General features: G+C 34.4%; 1 protein-coding gene across 1 annotated transcript in view; it reads left to right on the top strand.

Annotated features, from left to right (window-relative positions):
• The window catches only part of LOC149801503 (scavenger receptor cysteine-rich domain-containing protein DMBT1-like), a 230825-nt gene that overhangs the window by 112321 nt on the left and 100685 nt on the right, over positions 1–17819 (top strand). The window contains exons 16-20 of the mRNA XM_089955679.1: positions 2513–2663; positions 5511–5686; positions 7269–7604; positions 12053–12373; positions 15610–15927. Coding sequence (XP_089811805.1) covers positions 2513–2663; positions 5511–5686; positions 7269–7604; positions 12053–12373; positions 15610–15927 — 1302 coding nt within the window. The remainder of the gene's footprint in view (positions 1–2512; positions 2664–5510; positions 5687–7268; positions 7605–12052; positions 12374–15609; positions 15928–17819) is intronic.

Here is a 17819-nt window from a genome sequence, read left to right as displayed (position 1 = left end):
GATTCCTTGTCAAGAAGGACAAATTTGATCTCATTACACCCCAGCATTTTACCTAATTGGGTAAGGAGTTCAGAAGCCTGTTTGAACTGAGCCTATATTCTTTACAACCAGTCTTTGAAAATCATCTCAGAAGTGTCTTCCTTTGCTCAGAGAATTGAAGTTTAGTATTTGGTTTCCTCAATTTCGCAGCAGGTCTTCACTTCCTGGGCTACATGTTCATGATGCCACTGCAGACGATTCTTCTATCCCAGTGGCTGACAAAGCTTTGTGAATGGGACCAAGTGACCTCACTTTTTGGGATACATCCTTTTGACATATTAACCATCAGAGATTATACTTTGCACACATGCCAGCATGGCAGGCTGAGGTGACCATCTCTTTCTCTCTGTTCAAGAAGTCATCAGGGCTTCTTCCCTTCAGATTGCTGATTATTCTCCTGTTATGAAGGCCATAGTGAATGACTAGAAAGGTCTGTCTCGTAGTACCTGACTACTCTATTGTCAAGAATTTTATTAGAAGACATTGGGGAATAAAGTCCCCAGATCTGTGTGTTCTGCTTTATGTTTTCTCAGGTCTTGTCATTGTCGAAAAATCCACATCCAAGCCCATCCCATCCTGGGCTGGTTCAGTGACCTAGTGGACTCTGTCCTGGCACAATCAGCCATTTCATACTAAATGGTCCACTCACCCCTCAGTCTTCACTCAAAGCTGTGCCTGTTGGTGTCAACTCCTTATGAATCTGTTTGCAATGAAGTGGAATGAAAAGCTTATGTACTTATTTCTCCCATTTCACATCCAAAAAGCCTGCATATGTGATTCTCTTTCTCTGAACTTTACTGGTTTTTGTGCATACACTTCTCTTCCAATCCCTCTAATTTGCCAAAAAGCAAGGGAATTGGATTGCCTTCTGATTCTGATTATTCCCCTCAGGTTTTGTTGGAAAAAGAATGGATCAGTGATCTATTCAATTTGCAGCAGAGCTTTCCAAGGAAATCCTGCCTTTTTCCCCAGCCTGTTGAAGCTACCTTAAATGCATCTCTTCTATCAGGAACCCAACGATTCTGAAACTGCATGCCTGGTTTATGTCAAGCAAGCACTTGAAAAGGAAATGGTTCTCAGAACATGTGGTGGAAAGAATTGTCAAGCAAGGATGTCTATCAGTTTGAAAGCATATGAGGAAAAAGGGGGAGTTTTCTCCCAGTGTTGTGAACAGAAACTAATTTTTCTTTAAAAGCTTCCTGTCACAGTGATGGGTTGCCATTCTACAATTTTTGAGACACTCCAACCTCAAAGAAGGGGGTATATAAGCCAGAATAAAATCTCTCCAGTTTTCTGGCAAACTATGACTTGCCTTGACCAAAAGCTTTGGACCAGAGTCTGAAGATCAAATCTTTATTAGGTTCAGATTTGGTTGAATAAGGGAACTTTCAAACTATAGTTAGATCTCTTTAAATCACCTTTCATAAAAAACCAACTTCCCAGTAATTCAAGCTTTTGCAGCAGGATCGGTGAGATACATAAAATGTATGTCAGCTATAACCATCTGCATTTCTGCAATGGATCACTTTACATTATGATGTTCCATGCTTTCATGTCAGTAACATACTTTAGCTTATGAATATCAGTCCTTTATCATGAAACCTATCTTTATTGGACCCTAAGGACATCTTCAGGACCCCATCACGATTCTGAAATGGTACATAAATTTGAACTGTACAAGTCCAAATAGGGAGATATTTCAGCTCAGGCTTCATTGTATTGGGTATGATGAATTTATCTGTTCACCTTCTAACGAGCTAAATGAAGAAGTTTGTGCATATTGGCTCATAAAGTGGTCATCCCTATTATAGCATTTGAACACAGCTTCTTCCTATCTAACGTCATCCAAATTTTGGGACAGAGGTCAGAGAAAACATCCTCTAGCTTGTACCATGATAGAGTTCTTTCATCTGAAATGGCTCTGTAGTCTACTTCCACTGGATTATTAGGAGTGAAATGTTTTATCCAAGCCACATCTGCAACTAAACCATGTGCTACCCCAAACCCATATTTCACACAACCTGAAGCTGTTTCACTTATATTAGGATACCAGAGACAGGGCCAGTTTCATTTTAAAGGGATGTAACTTTGTCCACTTACCTATCCTCCTAATGTGTTATGATCAGGTAACATACTTGAATAAGTTAATTTTATTATTACATGTGTTTCTTTGCTAACTCCTACACAGTCATAATATGGCCACACCCTCCCAAGCCCTTCCAGCAGTTACTTAACTGGAAGAGCATACACACCTGCTCCAGTAGTAGCATAGGAAGTGAAAGGATTTGGTGTTAGTTCCTCTATCCAAAAGGAGACCACTTCTGTTTGTCAGCATTGGCAAGCAGTTTAGCTTGCAATACTTAGGTTGTTAACACAAGAAAAAAATCAATGGCAAACTAAATAATTTATAATGTTCTGTATTAAGTTTAATTTTGTATAAATAAGTATGCTGGAAATAATAATTTATTTACAGAGTTTGATGTCCAGCTAAGTAATAACAACTTTGGTCTCGTTATGCTGAAATGGTATAACCAGTGGGGATATGTTTGCTCTGAAGGTTTTGATGCAAGAGATGCTAATGTCACATGTAAACAGCTGGGGTACTCTGGAGGATTTTCATATAGGTGAGTAAAAAATAACATGCATGAAGATAGACAGGTAGGCATACATAAGTAAAGAAAGAAACAAACATATACATAATCATATTACTGTAGTTTTACTAAACAAGTTTCTTTTTTAAAAAGATTGTGTTGGCTAAATATATTACAGTCATGATAGTTTTTAAGGCTGCAGTATAGAAAAAGTTATAATAATTCAAGTAAACACTTGAGAGAAGAAATTTCTGGGTCATAAGATACCATGCTTTAAAGAAATGGCTTGTATCACATGAATGACTCACTTGAAATATACGGTATTTTCTCAGTTTGAACTAGTTTAACTCAAACACTTAATATTGCTTCAGCGTTTCTTAAGGAATTGACAATGTTTATAATTACATTAAGCTTCATTGACCCATACAGTAGATCCATCAAACTGATTTGATTGGTCCCTTGCATATTTGAACTCCTGAAATTCTAGTGAATGGTAGTAAACCTTATATCAGTCTTGTATTAAAATTTTAATGCTATCAGTAGTTAGGTATTTGGTCAGTGTTAAATAAGGTGCCTCAGTCTAACATGGTTGATTTCATAAGATGGATATCATCGTGGTTCATATTGCGATATCTAATAGTGATGCCCAGTGTGAAGGAAATTTGAAGTGGGAAATTAGAATTGCTGTTGTGACCAGATGACATTTTTTTTCGGGTGACTGTTTGGATAGGTTTGACTGCAGTCTCACAGTTTCAGTGGATGAACATGAAACTTTCAACATTTTATTCTCTTCATCTGTAAATATTCATATCAATATGGACAAATTCCTGATGGTTTTGTTAGAGTTATATCCCTTTTGTCTTGCAGATGAATGCAGTGTAAGACAGAATATTGTGAAAGCAACTTATTTTGAAATTTTTATCTGTCTTAATAATAGACAAGAAGTTTGTTGTGCAACATCTATCATCCATCCTTCACATGTCCAGCTGTTAGTGCAAGCATGTAATCGCTAGGGTAATTCAAATTAGTAATTGTAGTCTTTGTTAAATGACTACTTTATTTTAGCTGTACTCATGGTCATAGAGCAGAAGAGCTTCTGGGATATGGTCTGTTGTTCATCATATATGCATTCATTTGCAAAGTTTGTTATTGTTGCTCCTTCTAAAATACTTAGAGGATTGTTATGAAACTTTTCACACACATTCATCTTATGGTCTAGTTGGTCCTAAATGAAATGATGACATGTGGACTTCAATATGGCCACCACAAGGGCCATCTTCAAAATATTATTACTACTGCTCCTATCAACATGGGGTTTTCATTAAAAGAGATTTTATTGAGTCGTTTGGAGTCTAAATAAAAATGTTGCTGATTTGACATCCAATTCTTATGATGTTTTGTTGGTTCTAAATGATAATAGTTCCAAGTCTACTAAGATATGGCCTCCCTAGTGGCCATATTGAAAATATTGTTATGGTTTCTCCTTCTGTTTGGACGATCAGATCAACATGGAATTTCACTAGAACAGTTTTTAAGGTTGGCTTTAAATGAACATGGTGACCATCATAAAATTTTATTTTTATTACTACTCCTCCTGACATGCCACATAAAGCACTAACTCATACATTATACCATCACACCCTTTGTAACTTTAAGCCTGATTTGCAGACACCTTTGTTTTCATCATTATCATTGTTAACTCCACTCTTTAAAGATGACAATCAAATCCTGAAATCAAATATCACTTGCTAGTTTTATAGACAAAGAAAAAGACCTCATTCATCCTAAGCATTAGAGACTACAGGTAGTGACATGTATCTAATCTGGATTAAAGGATTAAATCATGGTCAGTGATGTTTATATCAGGGTTTGTTTATGCGTTCATTTGTAGCAGTGTCAAATGCATATTTTGCCTAAAAATTGTAGTCGCGGGTCATGTTCTACATGAGGTCAGTCATGACAGTGATGTCATATGATTCTTATTCATATTTATTTAGTATTATTATTTTTATTATTATATTTATTATTATTTTTATGTTTTCTTGAGAACATTTTGTTCAGTTTCCATGTTTGAACTTGCCACTGTAACAGATTTTAAAATCTCTGAGAATACATATTCATGTCCCTAAGAATTTGATTGCAACCAATAAAATTCTTGTTTCCAGCCTTCCATGAATTTTGTTTGTTATTTTGGTTGCTTGGATTTTGGTATTCTGGCATTGGGAGATAACCTTGTTCAGATTCCATCTCAACAATGCTAAGCACAAAAGTAGAACATACCTTGTGGAGAGAATTAACGTTTATTGTTTTATGCTGATTGTGGTCTTTGGTAACCAAACCATAATCCATTCATGTCTTTAATCCTTTCTCAGTTACTTCTGCTCACACAGAATATAATCCACCTCAAAACAAACTTCAAAAATGAACCCGGTGGACCCTGCAGACAGGATCAAAGGGTAAAATTAGCAACTAAATTGTATATCTGTTTAATTCAGTTTATGGTGGCATGATCACATGCAGTATTATACCATAAATATACTATGCTGGAGCCAAAATGTTAAAAAAAAATTTTTTTACTTGAGTGGAGACACCCCCAATCTCATGAGAAAAATCCTACTTTGTGGTAGGTTCACGTGCATGCTTAAACAATTTCTCAAAAACCCATGAACAGAATTCAACCAGTCTGACAAAGTAGTATGGATAGAATGCCTTGCAAGTTGGATATAAAAAAACTTTTAACTACTTCTCACGCTAGAACTAGTCAGCAGAAGTTAACCAAATTTGACATTAGCAGTCCTACATGGAACTGAATAAAATGGCATTTTTTGTGTATATAAGTTTATTTTCATGTCAATCAGAACTCAATCTTTTTTTAAACAGATCTGCAGAAAGAGTGACAAGTCATTTGACTTCAACTAAAAAGGTTCACTGGGTGAGTGGTATATCATGTAATGGTACAGAGAAACATCTGGAGGAATGTGGTCCGCTAAAGTGGGGAAAACTAAAGAAATGTTCTTTTGACAGTCATGCTGCAGCTTTCTGTTATATGAAGGAGGGTAAGTAATTTGATAAAAATGTGCATAATTCACTTTAATCATGAAGTTTTAAATATTTATTTTCAAACTGGAAATCATATTCTCATCCATACAATATATGGCTAAACAACACGTTTCCATTCGCTGGCAGTTTTTTTTTTAGTTTGATATCAGTGTTAAGATTTTGTGTTCAAGTTTTGAGGCAGATATTGTAAGTTTGTGGTAAATGGACTTGTACTGGTGTTTTTCCATGATAATTATGTATGTGAGCTATATTGTATGTTTCATATATTTTATTTACTCACTTAAAAGTCAACTTGACTATAAGATGCATCCCCCCTCTTTCAGGGCAATTAAAAGTCAGTTCCTCTTTGAATCATCTATAAGTAGGGGTGTAGTTTGCAATTCAGATCCATCCCTTGTCATCAGTGAGTCCAATTTGCATTTTGGAAACATAAACAATTAACCAAACTGGGTGGTTGACTGTCTGGTTGGCTGGTTGGGCTGGCTAAAGTTGGATGGCAAAATGGCTGACTGGCTGGCTGGCTGGTGGGATAGAGGGAACACCATTGTAAAATAAAATTATATTAGTCATTCTGTTCACAATTGATAACATGGAAATGCAAAGCTTGGTAGAATTATGCCACATTTAAGAGAAACAATGATGGCAGCTGTTGCATCCATGTTTGAACTGCACGCTGGGATGTTCCAGTTGTACAGCATGCTTTATAATGTCATTGGTTTCGCAAATTTACTGGGACAATCCCAGAAATTGGAAATTACTCTCTGAACTAGATGCCATTTTTGTGCAGTAGTCCATGGAAAATCTTTGTATACCCTAAGCATTTCCCAGATTAGACTTGTATAATTGCACATATGATCTCATATAGTGTTCATTTTATATTGGAAAATTTTCCAATTTAAAGTTTTGCCAGGTTGTTCTAAATTTGGAATTATGGTTGTAAGTAAAAATAGAAAAAGAGTCAGTTTAGTTCATCCTGAGAGTACTAGCATTCATTCGAATACAATGGCTGTATTAAACTGGAAGTTTGGTACAATAATTCTGTATTCCTAAAATTTAGCCCCTAATTTACCCTGTCAGGGATTTCATCTTTTCAGTTTAAGCACGTTATTTGTGTCATAACAGTGCCTTTCACAGAAACAAGTATAGAATTCTACAGAAACTTATTTAGTATACACATCATTTTTAACATGTCCTAATGGTTTCTAACTGAACAAGTTATTTCAGCAGGTGAAGTGAGTTTCCCTCTCAAGGCACATAAACTAGATTTTTGCCAGATCATTAGTACTGATTATAAGAACTGGTAAGATAGGGTTTTTTTCTGGACTTTTTTATAGAAACATAAATGATATGCAGAATTAAAAAAAATGAAATAATCTGCATGTTTGTCAGTTCCCTGATGGAAAAAGTTGAACAGCTCTGAAGAAGAACAAATTTTTCACAATGAGAACCAAAATGTCTCTTGAAACTTTTCAGTTTGCTGTGTATTTTGTCATCAATGGGAACCCTTTCCAATTTCAGAGTGAATATCATTCAGGAATAAAAGTAGAGTTTTATAGAACTTGCTTTTTGCTTTTACAGAGGACAGCAAACTTGAAGTAAGGGTAAATGGAGGAAACATTCCAGGGGAAGGTTTAGTGGAGATCAGGATTGGAGGTGTCTGGGGCAGCGTTTGTGGACAAACAATGACTGATGATGAGGCCACAGTCTTGTGTCGCATGAACAATTTTAAATATGGAACGAGAATTCGGTACCATCATTTTGGCAGCCTAAATGGACAGGTGGCTATAAACTTTATGAAGTGCAAAGGAAATGAGACATCCATTGTTGATTGTCCACTGTCAGGCTTTGGAGATAAACCGACTGAATCTTGTTTATCACATCGATATGACCTGGCTGTCAAATGTTATGCTCATGGTGAGTCTTGCAATATAATGCCAGAATCCATTTTTTAAAATTATTTTAGCATAAAAATCAGATGAATTATGTTTAGTTGTATTGATATGAATAGGCTTTTAAACATCTTAAAATCAGGTAGTTGCCAGGCAAACTACACTGGAAAAGAATTTCATTGTCTAGTTTAGTAGCTCAGTGCCTTGCAGGTTTCAGGAATAGAATATATTTGCCTAGATTAAATTTGGTAACCTGAGTAGCTTGGCAGGCTGCAGTGAAAGAATCTAAAATCTGAACTTAAATTCAGTAGCCTGGTTGGCTACAGGAAAGGATTGTAAATCTCAGCTTAAATTCAGTAGTCTGGCAGGCATCAAAAGAATATATTAGCCCAGTTTAAATTCAGTAACCTAGCCTGGTAGGCTACAGTGGAAGAACCGTAAATCTCATCTTAAATTCAGTTGCCTGGCAGGCTACAGAAATGGAATCGCATAGCCCAGTTTAAATTCAGTAATCCAGCTTGCAGACTACTTGACAAGAATCTCATAGCCCAGCTTTAATGCAGTAGCCCAGAATAGACATTGAACATGCTCTTTGAATTTAAGGACTTGCTTTCTTTACTGTCATGAACCATCCATAATTGTTCTCCTTTGCATACTTTTTTTTATTACATTTTTATAGAAAAATTACAATTTCGTTTGGCAGCTCACTTTACTACCTGAATTTATGTGGTACTCCAAACCCAGTATTATGGTAGCCCATCAACAGAATTCTTACAATATTTGTTATGCCCATATAGAATTGCCCATCTAATCTTACTTCATACTGTGGCCAGCCATTTCTTAATCTCATCTGCACATGAAGACATCTGTAATAATTTTGCCTTTTTTATTTGTATGTTCTGCAAGGGAAGCTTTGCAAGTTGGATGAAATCACTTTTCCAAACCAAACTTGCAAGCTTATTTTTAAGATTGCAGCAAGCTTGCAATATAACCTTGCACAAGCTTAGATTTGAGACTGTGCAAGCTTACCAATTACAAGCTTGCACAAGCTTACCAATTACAAGCTTGCTCAAGCTTACCAATTACAAGCTTACTAATTACAAGCTTGCGCAAGTTTGCAAAGCTGACCTAGCTAGCTGCATCAGAAGAACTGATATGGCATCGATTAAATTATTCTATACATGGTCACATACCTCCATTTTTCTAGCCCATGATGTGCGAAAAGTATGTAATATAAAATATTAAAATGAAAATGTTAATATTTGGTGAACATTAATTAGTATGAGGTCTTACTGAAAGAAAAGAATGAAGCCATCAAATCATTTGAATGGGATTTGTGTGAGGAAATCAATGTAGAAATCAATCATGTAGAAATCAATTTGGGGAAAGATGCTGTCAAATGGTTAGGTTCCCTCTCTCATCTGTCAAATGATAAACTATTAGGTGAAAAACAAAAATGTTTTCCATTTGAATTACTCTGAACCATCTCTTATAAACATAATCCTCAGATTAAAATTCTGCAGCCTCCTCTGCTTCTGGTATGATTCAGGTATCATCCACTGAAATGGATTACAGCAACATGTACTATGTAACCAGGAAGAAAACTGAGTATTTACCTCTTTGGCAAAAGCATTTCATTTTTAGTTCAACATTCCGAAATTACTTATCAAGACCAAGAAATATGAGTAAGTGTTATTCAAGATCATCCTTTATTGAGCTCCTAGATTTTAGTTTTACCATCCATTTTGAAAGGGCTATGACACATGTCAAATGAATGGTACTCAAGAGCTTTAGGCACAAAAAATCCGATGAAACTGATTAGATACTTTAAGACATTTTGAAATAAAATAACTGCCCTCTCCTTTGAGGATGGAAAGAATTAAATGTAACAACCTCAGAACAATTGTTGAATTTGATATGCGAGAGGAAAAAAAGACCCTAAGAATAACAGAAATGAGATTAACAAGCGTGCATGTAATTTTATAATCTCGTAACCCTATTGTCGATAATTGACGGCATTGCATCGATTACTGCAGTTTGGTAAGTGCAGCAATAAATAATAATGATCTGCAGAGTTGTCATCTCAATTATTGGGTGAAGCAACATTACAAAGTCATTTTTTGACGTATTTAAATAATAAAAGTGAAACAACACCACTGCCAATCTACAGTCCCGAAAACTGACAAAATACAACACACTCTTTTTTTTAACTCTGATTTCAAATTGTCTCTCAGGTTATAGGATTGGTTACTACACATATATTGGTTCTGCAGACAATGAAATTTCCCGAATTAATAAGCTAAATTGTGATGGTTCAACCTTAAAAATTGCGCCTAATTTTGAACGCGATGCTACAATGGTTGTTTTGTGTTCTTATGACTCAAATATATTGTGTATATATTTAGAGTTCATAAACCAGTCTGCTGAATGTAAAAAGGGGGAAGTAACCGCCTTTAATGCCTCAACATGGATTTAAGTCTCTGTTGCAGAAAACCACATTTCATCTTTTACTTCTTTTTAAACAAGCAAAATTCACAAAGCTAAATTCTTTATAGAATGTTGGCAGAATGGGATGCATCTCTCTCTCTCAAAGAAAAACAAAAATTGTATATATTTCTTAATTTTTAATTAGTATGTAAATAATTGACAATTATTTTTTTTCTCCTGGCAGCAGATTGTCATTGAAACAAATAGACAACGATTCTTTCAAAAACATAATTCCAGAATTTAATATTACAAGATTTACAGAGACTATATTCAATGGTGCATACATTGTTGGTAAATAGCATTTACAAGTACCAGACATAAAAATTTGCTGTATTACATTAGTCTATAAATAACTTTGCAATCAGCAATTACTATCTATTTTACAGGATTTAACTAAATGGAATTTTTTATCCAGCCTTCCATTCCCTGACAAAATGATTGCATATCTAAATGAGTACATAATCACTTAAAAAAATTTCTTTATGCAAAAAAACTAAATTATAATATTTGTAAAATTTGAAAATTAGAAAAAGACATTTGTAGAAAAAGTAACATTTCGTATTTTGCCTTGGTCAAGATAATTCAGTTTATTTTGAAATATATTAATAATGTTTATAAGTTAATTTAAACATAGGGAAATGTTGGAATAATATGTTTTATTTATGTATCAGCTAAGTACAAGTAATTCAAGTTCTTAGCATTTTGCAACACTGAAAATGTATATTATGTAACTCAATCACATTATCAGATGCTATAAATAAAAACTAGATTACCAGTAATGTCTTTTAATTTGACAGTGTAGTTTCTTATACTGAGCATGACCTAGTCCAGCATATATTCTTCAACATTTAAGGAAGTACTGATCTCATGCAGAACTGCCAGCTTTAAACTTTTATGGGTGAATATTGCAAGTTTACATCAAGTATTTTAGATTTTGCAAGCTTGCAGACTTGGAAAAACTCCTTTTGCAAGCCTTTAAACTTTGCAAGCTTGCAGACTTGAAAAAATTCATTTTGCAAGCTTGTGCGAGTGCCCTTACTAGCTTGTGCAACCTCAGCTAGCTTGTTGTAAGCTTGCAGCAAGCTTGTGGTAAGCATGCATTTTGGTTTGGGATAGTTCCATTAAAAGATAAAAGAAAAAACAAAATACTATTTATTTTTCTTTCAGTTATTATTTTAGCTCCACATGTTTACAAGAAAATAGAGGATATTTTTTTTCCTTTGTTAATATAATATCACATATATTTCATTCCGTGGTACCAAAAACATGATAATTTAATGAGTGGCAAAGCCACAATTTAAAACATAGTTTTTGCTATTACAGGATGAAATATATCCAATATTAACATAGGAAAAGAAAATTTTATTTTTATTTTTTACCAGACTTGCTCCAGAATCAAAGTTTAGTAGATTAAATTCACTCTTTGTCACCTCTTTTTATAAATTCGCCTCATTTTCAAAACTTGATCATATAAATATATACGACTTTAAAAAACTCAGTTATAAATTTATATCACCCATCATGCTGAAGCCTGATAATCTGGGATTTCTTTGATCATTTCAGTCCTTTTTAAGATTTCCGATTATGGTAGTACATAACTAATAAAATAATTGAAAACAAAAAGGGAAGAAGAAAAATGACAAAGACTATAGGCATTATGAATCAATTATTTAAAAGCCAAGATGTTTAACTCAGAATTGTTGTTTTAAGGTAAAAGTTAACTTCAAGCTTGATTGGGTAGTAATGCAAAAAATAAAATGCGTTAGCTAGTCTGAGGTGCAGAACTGCTTTTGAACTATGCAGTCTATCCCTCAATTACATTTCTCAATCCAGTATGTGTATCAAGTATAGTATATCTGGCATGGCTATCAGTGAGTATGTTGTTACGGTATTCATTATGGAATTCAAATAGATCATGTATATTTCATTCAGGATTACAAGAATTGCCACTAGAACATTACTGGAGCCATGTTTGTTCTCTTACAGTGCGTCTTTCTGGATTTACCTCCCCTAGCTATGGTCAGTTGCAGGTACTACGTGATAAGCAATGGGTCTCGGTGTGTGACCAAGGATTTGGAGACAAGGAGGCAGAGGTTGTATGTAAAACACTTGGTCACAAAAATGGCAAAGCTCAGTGCTGTTCTGCACTTGGTACCACAATGACAAAGTATAATCCTATCGTCATTATAAATGTGAAGTGCCAGGGAACAGAGATTAACTTCGATCAGTGTATTTACAGCGTGGGACAGTGTACATCAGGGAATTATGTCTCTGTGGCATGCAGCATGGACTCTACACCTGTAGAAGGTAATCAATGTTTGATGTATATTTGTTTGCTTTGTCAAAACATACATAATAGTTCAGTCACTTATACTCAGCCTCTTTTTATCCGCTTATCTCAGATGCATTTGTGCTGTACTTAAAAAGAAAAGAAAACAAATAGTTTCCATTATTTGTTCAGAAAATTAAACGTTTTAGTACGCATGGGTATGATTTTTTTTTATCTTTTGAAGGTAAATAGTTAGTCACTTCTCTTTGGAGCTCAAGTTGGTGTCCTTACAATATTTTGGTAATTTCATGAAGTGGTGCATTTGAACTGTGTTGAGTATCTTTGAACTTTGAACTCTTTTTTATACTTGATCAAGGTACCTCTTTTAATGATGAAGTCTGTTGCCATGTTCATATACTGTGTGACCCCACTGTAGCATGCTCTGTTATTACACAAATTTGGATATAACATGATTTTGGCATGGCTTCTGAAATTTGATATACATGTATTTTTCTCATACACGCAAAAAATTATTTTCTTTCATAAAAATATGAAAAGTAACATGTAAAAAGGTTATTATCATTTTGGGGATGAGATAGTGTATGAATTCTAATATAAGGCAGTTGTGGCAAGGCTCATGCAAATTCATATACATGTATTTTTCTTGTACACGTACAAGCTTGTTTCTTCTTAAAATACAAAAAATAATATGTAAAGAGTTTATTCAGAGATGACACTTGCTTCACCAATGTTGCAAAATTGCAATTTATTTTCCTTGCTGTTGACATAATATACCATCTGGGGAGTTTTTTTGTGACATTGTTGACCATTTGAACTTGTATATTGAATCTTGGGTTTGGAGTAATGAAATTCAGAGGTACCATGAAAGGAAGTCACAAACTTGATGTAAAATGCAACGAAATTTATTTATTGGTACATAAACTAATTCATTGTTCATTTTTGACAAACCATCTTAACAGTGCAACTTTATATCATGGTCCACTTAATATACTGACATCTGGCCTGAGTACTGTATGTTGTGTGATCTCCACATTTTATTTGTGTGTGAACATTTCTGGTAGCAACCGTTAAAGGCACTACCTTGTAATGGATTGTACATATAAAATAGTGTCAGTCTATTAGCCACTCTGCTCGCTAGTAATTAATATATTTATTTAGACTGATCTTTGTATGTGGATGGTAAGTAAAATTCTACTTCTTTTCACTCATATAATTAAATTCTTCAGAACACTAACTCTGTGTAGTAAAGTAATCCTTGTCTCAACAGAACACCTGTTGGTCTTTTTTTAAATTTGTGATATATGCATGAAGGCAGCATCACTCTACTACCAGAAATGTTTTATAAAAAAAAGAGAGAAAAAAGAGATCTACTTGTTGGTCTATCCAATAGTCATGCTACTGGGACTAGCTACAATTGATGAACTTTTGAAGGCAGGAACAGTAACTGCTACAATCAACCAACAAATGGCTAATTTCTTTTGTATATACAATGTACACAGAAAAGATCGTTTTGCTGAAACTTAAGAGAAAACTTATTACCTTTGAAACACCAATTGTTCTGTATAAATACTAAGCAAATGCAAAAAAATATTCAGTCTGTACCAATGTTCTACAGTTGTTTGATGTTGGCTCTACAATAAGATGTGGACATTTGTTTGGTCCTCCAAAGCTGTCTTTTAGCAGTAACTTCAATAACACATGTACCCTTCATGAATGGGGACCCCGAGTGGCCGAGTGGTCTAAAGTGCTCTCCGTTACGGATCACTGCCATCTCACCTCTGTCTGTGTGGGTTCGAGTCTTGGATTTAGCCTATGTGGATATGTGAGAAAGCTTGCCAGTAGCTTCTTGTGGGTCGGTGGTTCTTTCCAGGGTTTTTCCGGGTTCTTCCTCCACCATTAATACTGGCCGCCATGTATAGCCTATTGTGTGCTGAAAAATGGCATTAAACCCTACAACAACAGCAACAACATCCCTTCATGAAAGAAAGCCAACTACAGTCTTCAATAACAACAAAGAACTTTTCATCAAAAGAGATCAGCACCAAATGTAAATAAAAGTGATTTATATGCTTGGCATACTCAGAGTGATTTATATGCTCGGCATACTCAGAAGTCTCAAAAGATCAGAATCACCTTATGAAGATTTCTGCTGTTTTGAAATTAGAGTGATCTCTGTGAGCCTTGCTTTTGGACACAACATTTCTATCCAAGACGTGATAGTAACTGTTTGCTGGCATACAGAGTCAACCTTTTTGAGTTTTTATCTCAGATTTTGATTTGCAGAGACAAACTCTGAATCTGGTGGGTCTTGCTGCTGTGGTCCAGATGACCACCAGACCCATTTGAAATTGTGTCAGTAAGAAGAATCAGTAATCATGCCTCTTTTTAACCAGATATATGACCACTGGTTGTGTTGCTTTCCAGTTAGGAGAAGAGGTTATTGTTCACATAAGGTATCCAGCCTTTTTTCCCTTCAAGGATACCTAATGTCAGTGCAATGATCAAGTCAACATATTTGAAGGAGAAAGTGAATTTTCAAGTAATTATATTTCTCCAAGAATACTTACCCAATCGATTTACTTAAAAGCCCTCCCACCATGTGAGCATCCTTGTTGGTAATTTGCTCATCTTAAAAACTATAGCAACAACTGATGACAGCAAGAGGAGTTAATAGGCAAGAGTTATTGCCTTTTTTCAATATGCTATGGACAGAAAAGATGAATTTTCATCCTTTTAGTAGGGTGGATTTGGAGTAGCAGGCTTATATCCTAAAGTTGAATTTGATCAGGTAAATATTCTCATAAACATAATTCACATAGAAGCTTGTTTTTTAAGTAACTTGAATGTATTTTTGAAAATTTCTATAATTCTGGAAGTTAGACAATTAATCACATGAATATGGTGTATATCGAAATATGTGTAGAATTTTTTATCTTAAATTGATACTTCAAACATGTAATCACAACAGGAAAAACTATGTTAGGTAATTCATCTCCATGCTACAAGCACATGTGTGCAAATGTCCCTTCAATTCAGATCTAAATTTTGAATCTGAAACATTGCCGATTCATCACATAGATGAATCTACAACACTGACTTCCATTTGATTCTCATCCTTTCCATTAATATATACTTTAGTAGTAATAGACAGAATGGTATCATTTTAAGCCAGATTACTTTATTATTATTTATTTCAAAGATGAATCAACATTTATGACCATTGTAATAAGCCTATATTTCATCTCTTTATCAGGTTTTGCTGCAGTCAACTTTACTGAAGGACTTTTCTATGGTTCCCTTGAGGTACGCCGTTTTGGGATAATTGGTTCAGTGTGCGATATGAACTGGAATGACAAAGCAGCTAATGTGACATGTAAAATGATGGGATATCAGTCTGGTTTTGCCATTAATGTAACCTACACAGGACTTTTGCCCATACTCATTTCAAATATCCAGTGCACTGGGGAAGAGACATCACTAGATCAGTGTAAATATGATGAATTTATCAAGGGGCATAATTGTACAGAGAGGCTGTCACAGGCTGGAGTTGTCTGTTCACAGTATGCAAATGGTAAGCACTAGGGGTGTATCGATGTACTAGTATGTTGATATTTTGATACCTTAGTCTGGGAAAATAAGCCAAGATAATGATATATTATAATATATAAGGGTTGTTCCAGTTCTAAGTCCTATCCAGTTAGTGTGTTTTGTTTATGTCTTACCCGTATGAAAACTTCCGCATTGACTTTAACCAGATTACAGGTGAAATTTTAAAGCGGATTCACCTAAACCCTAGATTCCACTTATTATAAAGTTTAGGTGGATTCAGGGTGGAATATGGCCCAAAATATGTAAATTACTGTCTATTACTAGGAGGAATCTGTTTATTCTGCCTACTAGGCAGAATTTGTTTATTCCATCTACTAGGCGGAGAATGTTTATTCCGCTTATTTAGCCTAGATTCCCCTTATTATCACTTTTAGGCAGATTCAGGGCGGAATATAGCTCGAAACATGCAAATTACTCTCTCTGTTACTACGTGGAATCTTTACTTCTGCCTAATTAGATGGAAATACCTGCAGAAACCCCATCTGATAATGAAAATGTCAAGGCAGATTTTGGTTGGGTTTCTTAAGCGCTTTCTGCCTAAACCAAATAAAATACACTTCAGATATCTATTAAACTGCCTAATGATTCTTAGACATTGTTAGGAATCAATGATAAATATTCACAATAATTTTGAAAATGGATCATAAATTTTATTTTGACAGATATTATCAAATAAGATTTAGGTTTTTCTTGTCCTCATTTTCTTTCTTGCATACAAAACCTAATCCATGATGGCATCAATTAAGTCTTTTTTATTTCACTTTAAAGTTTGGTGAGATTTCACAAATATTTTGACCAAAACTTTCATTGAAATGGTGGTGAGATCTCACTAAAATTTCACTGATATATTTGTAAAAAATTTGACTAAAACTGTCGTGAGATTTCACAAAAATTTTGATCATTATATAGTATTTTATTGATGTTTCAATAGTTTTTCAGACATTTTAGAAGGTTTCAAAAAAATAATGGATGTGAATTAAACAGGACTTTATTAACCAAGATGATATTTAAGTGAGCATGAAAAAAAAATACAGATGTTGTAATTATATGACATCCAAGGCAAGAGATATGGGAGTTAATAATAATAATAATAATAATAATAATAATAATAAAGACTTTATTTAGGGAAGGTAACTCAGTTAGTTACAGAACTAGCTACAGACAGTTATTACCATGTTATTAAGTACTATGATTGATTTTGTTATTTTTTTGCACGTGCATATTTTCCGATTTCTCCAACACGAAATTAAATAAAGGTAAATACAGACTTCATAATTCGCGGGCTGGTGGAATTTACCAAGGACACCATGCTAAACTATAATGTACAGTAATTTCACAGTGCAAAGTGTACATAGCATCACTTAAATCCTTACTTATTCCCAAACATATTAGATGCAGATTTTGCTTTATTCATTGTTTCGACCAAATTGCATTCTTCCAGATAACATTTCAGCTAGTCCTTAATAGCTGTTTCATTTACGTTGAACAATGCGGTCAAAAGTTACTCCTTTTCAATGATATAATGATCCTACAAATTGAGGTAATATTTTTAAAATGGTATGCACGTTTAATTGTATAACAAGCATAATTTACATGTTCAAGAAGAGTGGTAATAATAAAGGCTAAAATTCTCATACAGATCAACTAAGATCAATCAAATTTAGTTTTGTGTTTTAGCTGAACAAACATCATAATTTTCCACACAATGGAAAGCTTGATGTTTCGCGTCTCCTATGTTGATAGTCGGCGAATTTGTCTTTCATTTTGTGACAGCAATACAGGCCAGTTAATCATTAAAACCCTGAAACTGGCTTGTGATAAGAGGGAAGTTTGACTGGTAACTATACCAGTACA

The sequence above is a fragment of the Sinohyriopsis cumingii genome, chromosome 4 (assembly GCF_028554795.1).
Source record: "Sinohyriopsis cumingii isolate HCF-2022 chromosome 4, ASM2855479v2, whole genome shotgun sequence".
Taxonomy (NCBI): Eukaryota; Metazoa; Mollusca; class Bivalvia; order Unionida; family Unionidae; genus Sinohyriopsis; species Sinohyriopsis cumingii.
The sequence above is the reverse complement of the archived record's forward strand: the minus strand, read 5'-3'. Positions and strand labels throughout refer to the sequence as shown.